General features: G+C 39.5%; 2 protein-coding genes across 2 annotated transcripts in view; one reads left to right on the top strand and one right to left on the bottom strand.

The window, feature by feature from the left end:
* noxo1a (NADPH oxidase organizer 1a) overlaps window positions 1–1,420 on the top strand; it is a 4,824-nt gene extending 3,404 nt beyond the window's left edge. Inside the window, exon 8 of the mRNA XM_036213275.1 lies at window positions 149–1,420. Within this exon, the coding sequence (XP_036069168.1) occupies window positions 149–863 (715 nt within the window). The 3' untranslated portion in view covers window positions 864–1,420. The remainder of the gene's footprint in view (window positions 1–148) is intronic.
* Window positions 1,421–2,990: 1,570 nt separating this feature from the next.
* Window positions 2,991–11,431, bottom strand: tbl3 (transducin beta like 3). The gene is made up of 23 exons (XM_024272332.2): window positions 11,253–11,431; window positions 11,087–11,138; window positions 10,864–10,959; window positions 10,401–10,448; window positions 10,147–10,288; window positions 9,974–10,058; window positions 9,723–9,893; window positions 9,526–9,601; window positions 9,351–9,447; window positions 9,058–9,278; window positions 8,714–8,855; window positions 8,389–8,447; window positions 8,188–8,294; window positions 7,918–8,047; window positions 7,161–7,400; window positions 6,973–7,043; window positions 6,608–6,764; window positions 6,412–6,470; window positions 4,818–4,921; window positions 4,359–4,430; window positions 4,069–4,227; window positions 3,653–3,746; window positions 2,991–3,452 (listed from the first exon to the last, which is right to left on the bottom strand). The coding sequence occupies exons 1-23, from the start codon at window positions 11,282–11,284 to the stop codon at window positions 3,071–3,073; spliced, it is 2,796 nt and encodes a 931-aa protein (XP_024128100.1). The 5' UTR covers window positions 11,285–11,431; the 3' UTR covers window positions 2,991–3,070.
* Between the last annotated feature and the right edge of the window lie 100 nt (window positions 11,432–11,531).

Genomic DNA, 11,531 nt, shown 5'->3' with positions numbered 1-11,531 from the left:
TATTGACATTCAGGTTAAAATTAAATCGATTAATTAAGATTTTTGGTTTTAGCAGTAAAATGTCATCTGAAAAAAAAAATTCTAGTATTAGTACTGTAACTAGTTTTAAGTTGAAACTCACTTTTTTCTCGTTTTTGTCCTTTGACAGCAACAAAGGAAAGGTGGGTTACATCCCTGCCATGTACCTGCAGCCGTATAACCACCCTAAAGTTCACATGGCCCCCCTGCAACACGACAGACAAAGGTCTGCTTCAGTCTTCACCCCAGCCCTAGACCTGCAGCAGCAGTCCCATCACAGCCGTTCCCATGGAAACCTGCTGCAACTGCCACTCACCAGGACCCCTGCCCCTAATAGAATTGAAGAAGGGAACATGCAGAGGTCCCATTCCATGTCTGTGCTGCAGGAATCCCAGCCCTCAGAAGACCAAGCGGTCCGGCCCGCCAATCACTCCCCCACTACCACACCAACAATACACTCCCCTCCCATCATCATGGTGGAGACGGAGGGTCAAAAGAGGTTCAGCATCTCAGCAAACTCAGAGGAAACTCTAGATTGGGACAGCTTCAGCGATGGCAGCTCCTCCTCTTCAGTGAGTTTGACCCCCGGCGCCGATGACAGGGCGCCGTACCTCAGCCGCACCCCTCCACCCCTGATGAATACCTACCTCAGTCCAACGAGCAACACAGAAGTGCGGTTGACCCCAAGTGTCTCTGACCCCAGCCTCTACAAGGTCCCCACGTCGCCCAAAGTGCCACCCAGACCACAAGCCAGGGAGATCCTCAGCCGCTGCACCACGGTCACCCGCAAGAACGCCGACAGAGGCAACGTCTCACCTGTACCGAGCGAGATCGTCAGCCGCTGAGATCCTTTCTTATGCTCATAACATAAGAGACTTACTTTTGTTTTTGTTTTGTAGAAAAATATTAAAGGATACAGCTAAATTTCATGTAAAGACAATAATATTTAAATGTCAATATTTTTATTTTATTTTATTAAAACCTTTTGTTAGTTTAAAATGAGCACAGACATAATTGAAAAATGCTGCATAATTAGTTCATTTTCCATAGTGGAAACACTCTGTCTTATTGATGCTTTTGCAGAAATATGTGTAAACATGTGTTATTGTCAAGCAAATTCAGTGTGAAGTATAACTCCTATAGTACAAATACATATTCCATAATTGTACCATTTGGTTTATTTTTACTTTGTTTAGCTACAGTGAATGTTAATGTTTTGTTTTTGTTTTTTTGAGATCTAACATTCATGGATTTAATGACATAAACGCTGCACAAAGCTGTCAGAAAAATATGGATTTTGAAACTGAGCAAGTCAAAAAGCACAAGTTTGCACCAGCTGGGATTTTTGTATAAAGTATAAATAAGAAGTATATTTTATGTGACATTAAATAATGAAAAGTAAGCTGCTTCTGAGTCTTTGGTCATATATACAGTACGTACACACATTTATATATCAGTTTATGTACAAACAAACACAAAGTTATAATAATGAATACAATTTTGCAAAAAAAAGTATGATGGTAAACAGAGTTAACTTAGAAAAAACTAACAACATAGACATGAAAAACTAATAGAACTACAAGAAAAAAAAGATCTACTTTTATTTATTTAACCTTTATTTTGACAGGATGATCAGTTGAGAACAATTCCTCATTTACAATGATGACTAGAATAGTTTCTTTAAAAGAGGAGCCCAGTCAGTTTTATTCCCATATCTGCGTGGATTCAATATCTACTATTGTTCCTAAAGTCGACCAATTATTGCAACAATAATTTCTCCAAAAATGAATCAAAGCCAATGTTTCTTGAATTTTCTTTTAGAAGTGTACTGATTTATAAAAATCTGAATTAAATTAACGACGTACGAAATTGAGGACATTAACATGTTTAATTGTAGCACCTTTGGAGATCATATTGATTCAATACTAAAGATTTAAATATATTTTTTTATTTCAAAATATATAAATGATTGTAAATTAAAGGATTATATAACATTAAACTATTTGGAAATGTGGAACAATCTATTTTAAAGATGCTACTTTTAAATCTAATCGTGCCATGTCAGCCGCTGTATATTTTACTTTTCCATCTTCTTGTTGCTTATGAGACAATTATTTGCATTTAAAATTAAAATTAGCCAACATTCCTGATGATCAGTTTGACCTTGTGATATTTTCCTAAACTTGAGTTAATTATATGTTACATAAAAAAAATCAAATATTTCAGAAACAAATTTTGAAGACTGAAACTGGCATCTCCTTCCGAAAACAGAAGATTCAATCTTCAAAAAAAAAAAAAAAATCCTTACCAGCTGAACCCAACCCATCTTGAACTCCAAGACACCAAATTTGTAACAGATAACATGAATTTAAATCAATAAACTTCAAACTGAAACTCAAAAAACCCGTTTGACACACGGAAACATGCAGGTCGGATTCAATGGTAAAAATTCACCCTCAGCAGTTGACCGGAACATGAGTTCAAGCAGGTTCCTTTATTGGCAATTACTCGTTTCTGTTACATAAAAAGTAGTTTCACCTCAAGGAGAAGTAAAAGAAGAAAAAAATAAGGTTAAGACAAAATAGCATGTAATTTTGTAACTCAATTTCTAAAAATGGTTTTATATATCTTATACAAGATTCTATATCTTGGCTTTTTCATATTTTTAATCTTTGGTTGTAATAATCCCACTTGAAAATCCTAATAATCTGATTTTTTTTATAAACATTTGCACGAAGAACATAAGATATGTGCACGCACAACATTTTTGTGTGAAGAAACAGTTTAGGATGTTACAGGAAGAATTAAATCCTGGCACATGGCCACATGTTCGGCAACTGTTTCTTCTTCCAGTCTGTCCCCTCAGGTCCTTTTATCGATTTCATAAGAGATTACTTTTAAAAAGGAAGTCTATTTCTGTTTATACGTGTGAGATTAAATCACACACAATGGGACAATGAGGAAACCACAAGGATTTTTACGGAAAAGAGCTTTAATCTGCTATATCAGGGTAAAAAAAGAAATGGTTTCCTTTTATTTCTGCTACGATCCATCAGCTGACGATCTGGGGCAGTGTGCTGGGAAAAACCCTGAGCTTTTTCATCACTTCTACAGTTCCTGAAGTTGTCTGGTCATCCTCCAGGATTTCCTCCTCAGAGCTGTCCTCGCTTTCAGAAAGCTGAACACCATTTCTTTTCTTCTTCTCTTCCTTTTTTACTTCCTGCGTGTTGGTCGATGCTTTCCTGGCAGAGCTGACTTCCTCCCCGTCGTCTTCATCCTGCTCCATGTGGCTGTTTGGCTCCTCGTCAGCCTCGCCGTCGCTGTCCTCCTCTTGGTTTTGTTCATCGGGAGCGCCGCCCGACGTTTTGTCTTTGTCAATGAAGAAGACAGTTTGTGCAAGAGGAGTCGTGTCCATTTCTTCATCGTTGCTCATGCTGGAATTGAAAAATTAAACAGCTATAAAACTTTATTGAGACAAGTGTTGCAAACGATGCAGCACTGAGCACAGAAACTGAAGGATTTTTATGTCAAAGTCAGTTTCAGACACAAACTGAAGAAGCACAAACTGCACGTCAGTTCTGACTGACTATAAAAGTTGGTTGTCAATCTCAGAGCTACACAGACGATCTCCCACCTGGTCGGCGCTCCAGCCACCCTCATTTTCTGCCACATGTAGTTGAGGAACATGGACGCCTGCAGCAGGCGGCCGATTCTCTGCATGTGTCTCTCTGCAGGACAAAAACAAAAATACCATCAAATGAGTTCATTTATCTATCACTTATAGATGAAAGGAAATATGTGATGATTTGGAGTGTTCATAACTTCACTTGAGTTTTGTTTAATTTATGCTTGAGTTGTGGAAGAGTCCCTGTGCTAATTGCAAAAGGAAATTTGACCAAAAAAAGTGTCACTTAAGAATTTCCCTGCCATCTTCCCCATGGCAAAACTGCAAGAATTATGTTGGTTTGGCAGGGAAGTTTCTAGGAAACAGATGTGTGTGGGACACTCTTTCTGCACCCCGGGACAGGAAGCCCCGCCCTCCTCGCTTACCTGTGTATGGGATGAGACCCTCCAGGTGGGTCCGGGCTCCCTGGTACTGCAGCAGCTCCTCGGGCGGCAGGTGTGTGAGGAGCACCTGGAGGACAGCCTGAGCGTCCTGACAGTTCCTGGCGTTGGTGTTCCACACCACACAGAAGCGCAGGAGCGACTCTGAGGGAGAAAAGCCGAACGTCAGACGAGAGAAGCCTCACAATTCATTATCTCTCTTTTTTTTTACCTTTAACATTTTTTTCTTAGGGATATAAATATTTTATACATTTGGAGAGCTCTTATGAAGTTACCTTTCTGATCGACACGCAGCTTCAGTAAGGTGTTCTCCAGCAGCTCGCAGCGATCTTCTCCGCTACGAATAGCTAGAAGCAAAAGTAACAGATTTGAAACGATTCTTAAATTTCCAAATAAAAGGGATTTCTCTGCAGTTTTGACATCTTTCCACAAATAAATCACGTTTGTAGATAAATAAAATCTGGTTTTTCTAACCACACTTTGACAAAAGCCTCAGTCAGAATGACATGTCAACAACTATTGTTCCAACAGTACTTTTTATTTTGTGTGCGACTTTACACTCCTGAGTGAGGGAGAATAAGAGTCATGTCATTTACACCTCAATGCTTGAATGAGTCAGTGAGTGTTCGTGCGGAATGAGACTGGCAGAAGGCCAGGAGGAAAACTGTGAAGGAGAGGCAGACGTCACAAAGAAATGCAGAAATACTTTGGTTGAGACTGAAGGGAAACTCTACCTTTGATTACAGTGAGCGTCGTGTGAGGCTGATCCAGAGAAATGGCCAGACCCAGAGCCTTGAGGTACTTCTTCTCATGGAGAAGGTTGGACAACTCCTGCTGCCTTTACACACAAGCACAACGTTTATAGAATAAATTGTGAATGTTCACACAGTGGCATAAAAACCGACACGTAAGCACAGCTGACACTTTCTCTACTCAAGTTGCTCATTGAACTAACAACTAATATTAGATTATTATTTATGTTTTTTCTAACGAAAAATAATCTGCTCATATTTTTGATTTTTAATACTTGATCTGCATTTGCTATGAAGAATTCTGAAATAGCGTTACGTGTACTTACATAATCATGGGATTTGTTGATACATAAAGATTCTTAATGACCTGAATCTGTGTTGGTAAGGTATAAATATCAGATTAGAAGTTATGAACCGGATAATGATAAGAGCTGGGGTGGGATTTTATCAGTTTGCTCCCCCCCATTCCCTTTCAAGCTATCTATAATTTTATGCTTAATTATTCTGTGTTTGACATGACTTTGTACGGATGTAAATCTCTAATAATTGTTTACGCATTATTCTTGCTTTGATTGCTTAAAATAAATAATTTCTAATCTAATCTAATTATCAGGATTTTTGAAGCTAAACTTATTACATTTAATTAATTCAAACACCTCAATATTACTATTTTCAAGGTAGTCCAGCAACTTGGGGGCTAAAGTTAAACCTAAGTGACTGAAAATTCTGTTTGTGGTGTTTTATGGCATTTTTGTCAAGATGGAGGACATATAGAATTAGGCTTAAAATTGCATTTCTGAGTATTTTTATTCAAATAGCTGTAAATCAGGAGCACATGAAAAAAATGCAGTTTAAAAAAGATGATATTTGTGTTGAAAATTCACTGGGCGTCCACAAGCTCCCTGCTCCGCTCTATATTGCTCACCATTTTTATTGCAGCAGTAATTTTAGGTTGAGGATGTGAGGGGCTGTAAGCTAGCAGGAGAACATGTTAACAGATGGGTGATGGGAAGTGGGGGCAGGCTTACACCACGCCAATAACTTAGAGGCAAATTTATGATGCAGAAACTATGTCCTAGAAAACAACATTTTTGGAAAAAAATTGGCAAAAAAATGCAAAATTGATAGATTTAAAGGTGGGACGAACATTAAAGTTGCTCATCTAACTAACGTTTAACTTGTATTTTCAGCTTTTTCTGAATGCATCAAGCTAATCTTGGTATTTAGTGAACTCAAACAACCCAATGTTACTATTTTAAAAGTATCAGCTTCCTGTGGCTAAAAGTAAACCCAAGATAAAAAACATACCAAGTCATTTGAGGTTGATGTTGCTATAATGACTTGTGAGAATTGTCAGAATCCCTGACTTGCACAATTGCAAGAACACACTGAAAATATTTAACATTTTGACAGTAGCTGTGATCATAAAAGAAAATGCAGCAACAACACTCGTAACATTCCACTAACTGGGTTTTCATCCTGACGCCGCAGATCCAGACAATGGAAAATTGGCCTAAACTATGACACAAGATTAAAGTTTCAAAACGAAAAACAAAAGAGGACGTGCTGAACTCACTTCAGGATTTGATCTTCCTGCTTGGCCTGCTCCTCTGCAAGCTCTGCTTCTGTCACGTCCTGTTGGCACAAAGCTCATTATTTATGCTTTGTGTGCTTTCAGGCACAACAAACAAGAAAAAAAGTTTTAAACTTTTGTAAAATCATAAAATTCTATCTGAATATGAAAAGTGACTAATATCAACAATCCCACTTACAGCCCACACTGTGATGTTGGAGTCTGCAGAGGCGGTCACCATCTTGTCGTCCTTGCGGCTGGCGTGGAGACCCCACACTTTGTCCTGGTGAGCGTCCAGAGTCTTCACGCACTCGTTGGTCTTTATGGTCCACAACTTTACCAAACCATCTGAGCCACTAAAGCATTGATAGCAAAAAAACAAACACAACTTAGCTTAAAAACTGTGTTTTAACTGCAATGTCTGTCTGTAAAATGCACCAAAACAGACGAAACATATTATTAATGTAGGCTATTTTCTAAGGAAAAACACTTTTTTCGGTAAATGTGCTTAAATGAATACAGGGTATTTTTATATATCTATGAGCTTAATGTCTTTGCATTTACCTGGTGAGCAGCTGAGTGCCACGGCTCACAAAGATGCACTTAAGTACCGATGCATCATGACCTTCAAACGTCTTCATTTTCCCCAAAAATAAAAAAAAAACAAGCATCAACAAATGACTTTTTCATCTCATGTTTAGTTGCATGAAACAACACAGTTGATTGTTGTCACCGTGCACGCTGTGACCCACCTTGAGACAGCTGAAGTCCTGCAGGCTCCACATCTTGGTAGTTCCGTCTGCAGAAGAGGAGGCCAGAACCTGGTCGACGGGAGAGAAGATGACGCTCCAAACGCCACGGCGGTGGCCGCGAAACACCCCCAGCAGGGAAACATTCCCCTCTCCCGTCAAAGACCACAGCTTGGCGGTACGATCTTGAGAGCCCGAGGCGAGGAGTTTGTCGTTAGGTGAAACCGCAACACTGTTTATGTCCTGCAGGGGAGAAATGTGTGAGAAATCGCAGCTTACATAAATAGGAGACTAAGAATGGTTTAAAAAGATGAAATTATAGCGTGGATACAGATTTATTTTCATTCAAACTGTCTGTATTATATTGGACTCATCACTAACTTATTAGATTAGGAATTTCCACAAGAATGTCAGTCTGAGTGCAGCAGGAAACAACCGAACGTAAAAAATGTTTATGCCTTCCCCGTGCAACCTCTCAAGAGGCGGACGCTTTCTGGAATTCTCTCAAAAGAAACCCTTAGACTTGCAAAAAAGATCAGTCAGAGTGATATCAATCTAGACTTCTCATGCACCAATTTTACTATAAAGTTTCAAAAATTAGCAGCTACAAAAATCTGTGATGCATTTATTTAATGTGATGATCACCATTGGTCAGACTGAGAGGACACCTGCTTCCACATTCACCTCTGTCTGTCTGTCTGTCTGTCATCCACCCATCATTGCCGTCTCTTCATTCCCAGTGAACCGTTTGGTTTTCTACCTTATCGTGAGCCTTCTCTGTGGTGCGGGGTGTCAGCTGACAGACGTCTCCAGAAGACAGATCTGGGGGCAGGTCCCACACTTTCACAGTGCAGTCCTGGCTGCCAGTCACAACAAAAGAGGCTTTCATCCTGTGGAGACAAAGACAGAGGGGTGAAAAACGCTCACAGAAACTCGGACGTCCTCCAGTTAGTGCAAAGTTCTCCCAGTCCAAACATTAACCGGGTGAAAGCAAAGCTAAATGTCAGTCGACTGGAATTTGGCGCACTACCTGGAGCAGCTGATGGATCCCACAGCATTGGTGTGGCTGGTGCCCTGAGCCACACAGCTCACCTGACCGCTGTCGCTGTCCATCTGCCACACGCGCACTGACCTGTCCTGAAGATGAACACACGAATACCCGCTTAAAAACACTTTATTATTTACATTTTTTTGGGGGCAGTTTTTTTTTGAAAAACCAAAAAAAGTTCACCTTTCCACAGCTTGCAAAGACAAAGCCTTTTTTAAAAACATCCAAGGTGAGGACAGTATCTGTGAAAAACAAAAAGGAGGTAATCCAACCTGCTCAGCAAGTCACAAACTTTTATTTTACAATTCAAGGTGTAATAAAGTTATTTAACTGGCAGCATTAAAACATCAACATGTATCCATAATTGTATTTAAGTTTCCAATAATCAAGAAAACTTTGGGGCATAAAGTGATTACTGAACTTCTTTGCTCACAGACTGTTTTTTTAAGTTTACAATATAAAGACAAAAAGCATGATGGGAACGTGGCGCCCTCTGCTGGTGACTGACCTGTATGACCGAAGAGGATCTGACAGCTGTTGGTGAGCAGCTCGAACACCTTCAGCTGGCTGCTGTTTGTGGCTACCACAATGTGACTGTCGTTTTTACCCAGGAACTTCACATCCAGCACTTCATCACTGTAGCCCACAAACTGCAGGAGAGAAGGAGCAAATTTAGGATAAACCTACTATTATTGCAAGAGGAGAAAATAAAACATTTTTGCATTCAAATCAACAAGTTATAAATCATTTTTGCTTTATTTTTAACCCTGGGGAACCAGCAAAAACTGTTGAAACAAATGGAGGAAATTCTGCAGTTTGCCTGAAGCAAAGGTTTCCCTCATAAACACCTACTTGCTGCTGTGTGGTGAGTCCTGGCAGCTGGTAGAGAAGGATGTTGTGTTCTGCAGTGACGGTGGCCACTCTGTGGGAGGTGGGCAGGTAGAACAGGTGTGTCAGACTGAAAGGGCTGTCGTCCTGTTCTTCAGCTTCCTCTGTGGCTGAGCTGAGGGTGGAGGGGGCCTTCTGGGTGTAGACACAACGACCAGTGCTTGCATCCCACACTCTGAGAATACCTACAGGTAAAATAAAGGTTTGTAACCAGATATTTAACAATTCTATATGTAGAAGAATCTTAAGTGTTAAACCTTTGCTTCCAGCGGTGATGAAGTGCAAGTCTTTGCTTTTCACTCCCAGCTGTGATAAGTCTGAATCTTTGGGAAGAAGTACCACTCCCTCAACAGCCTGTACAAATAAAAATTTGTGTTTTTAAATTATTTAATTGGGAAATGATTTTGTTGCAAATTTGTTTTCAAATCCTACCTCGTAAACAGGGACGGTTCTCTTCGCTTGGCGAGTTTTAAGGTCCCACACTGTGCAGATCTTGTCTCTTCCAGAACTACAATAGCAGATCAAGATACAGTTGTAGTCAAAAAGTTTGAAACTAAAGCTTTTTATAAAAATAAAAAAGCATAATCCAAAACGCTCTAAATTTGAAGTGTATTCACTACGAGCTGTACCTGACCATGGTGCCCCCATCAGCGCTGAAGCTGAGGGAAGTGACGGAGCTGTAGTGGCTCTGCAGCACACACACACACTGACTGGAGCGCAGGTCCCACATCCGAATGCCGCAGTCCAGGGAGGAGGAGAAGAGCTGCAGGCGGCTGATGTCTGGGTGAAACTGAACCAGGCTGCGCAAAAACAACAACAATAAAAACTGGTTAGGTTTTGGGAGATCTACACAAACAAACTCAAAGCTAAGTCTCCTTACTGAACAACACCAGATGATCCTTTGAGATTGTGAGTGCAGTACTGCTTCACAACATCCCATAGCTTTATAGTACCATCACAACCACCTGCAAGACAAATCAACAACAAAAGAATAAATGGAATTGTGAAAATTCATCAAACCGGAAATGATGTGACAGCAAAGTGAAAGCTGACCTGTTGCCAGGAGAGTAGAGGTGGAGTCAAAGGTCATACTAGCCACAGGAACAGTGTGGATGGCCCTCCAGGAGCGAGTGCAGCTTGCATGCCTCCAATCCCATTGCTTTAGCAACAAAGCTCTACTCGCTGTTACCAGAAACTGTCATTTGAAATAGAGCAAATGTTTAGTAAAATCCTCACACAAAGATGCACAAAAAACTTGCATGTGCTAGTTCACAAAGGCACCATACAGTTTATTTGCCGTTCTTTACCTCATCATCAGAGCTCAATGCAAATGATGTGATGTCCTCCTGATCATCCTGCAAGCGTAATTAGAGTAAAGTTGAAAAAATACTAATTTTAAAAGACTTTATTGTTGACACTTAGGATAAGGCTGGGTTTAAATATATATTTTTAAAAAATTTGGAAAACATTTTTTTGATTTATCAAATCCCTTGATTCTATTTTGTTAGAGGCAAAAAAAAACTTTTTTAAAGCTTTGAATGTAAGATTTAATTGTCATTTTTATTAAAACTGATTTAAAAACAGAATTTGAGAAAAACGTTTTGAAAAATAATTCCCTCTGTAATCACACTGTGTTGAATGGTAAATCTAACCATCCTTGCAAATCAAAATTGAAACGATTCTGCATTTTGATGGTGAATCCCAGCCCTATTTTAGGATATTATTAAACCTATAGCTCAGATAAAACAAATGCAGGGCTTTTAAACTCACATGTTCTACACAGTGGACAATCTTGCCTGTGCTGATCTCCAAAACATTGACACGTGATCCACATGTGCAAAATATGTATTGTTCATCTTTGCTGATCTGAGAAAAAAAAGCACAGTTAAGTTAGAGAGCAAGCTTGGGTAATTCAACAATTACATGTTCGTTGAGACATTTAACTAAAATTTAGGACTCTGTCATTCGTTTATATTTATTAGTATTAACCTACCTGCACTTTCCCTCCTTTGTAGAAAGGTTCGATTTTGCTGGACACAGCATAACTGAAAAAAGAGGAAAATGTGTTAAAACTCGCCTCCACATTCGTCACTTTAGCATCGCTAGTGCTAGCCAACAAACCAGCTAATACGCTTGCTAGTGAGCTTTAGAAAACTTACTTTGTTTTAAACCGAAGGCTTGTGTTCGCCATTTTGCTTCCTAGAGTTTAGAAAGCATTAATACTTTAGTACTGATAAAATACAATCATTTATTTCTCATCTCTCTTGTTGACTGTAAAAACACACTTCTCCCTCATGTTCACTCGACGCGTCGCGCACATTTTGCGTCACAGCGTACGAAGCTATGATTGGTCAGATGTTTCCAGTGAGGTTTTTTGTTTTGTTTGTTCGTGTATTTTTACTTTTCAAAAGTAAAAAATATAATTAGAAATACAAAAT

This window comes from Oryzias melastigma, linkage group LG8, assembly GCF_002922805.2.
Source record: "Oryzias melastigma strain HK-1 linkage group LG8, ASM292280v2, whole genome shotgun sequence".
Classification (NCBI taxonomy): domain Eukaryota; kingdom Metazoa; phylum Chordata; class Actinopteri; order Beloniformes; family Adrianichthyidae; genus Oryzias; species Oryzias melastigma.
The sequence above is the reverse complement of the archived record's forward strand: the minus strand, read 5'-3'. Positions and strand labels throughout refer to the sequence as shown.

Bases quoted from the DNA above. Each gene is read 5' to 3' on its own strand.
- tbl3 (XM_024272332.2), bottom strand. From the start codon at position 11,284: ATGGCGAACACAAGCCTTCGGTTTAAAACAAA. The intron at 9,602-9,722 runs GTACAGCTCGTA...CTGCTATTGTAG, and splicing joins GATGGGGGCACCATGGTCAG to TTCTGGAAGAGACAAGATCT. The intron at 4,922-6,411 runs GTGAGTTCAGCA...TTGTGTGTAAAG, and splicing joins CAGGAAGATCAAATCCTGAA to GCAGCAGGAGTTGTCCAACC.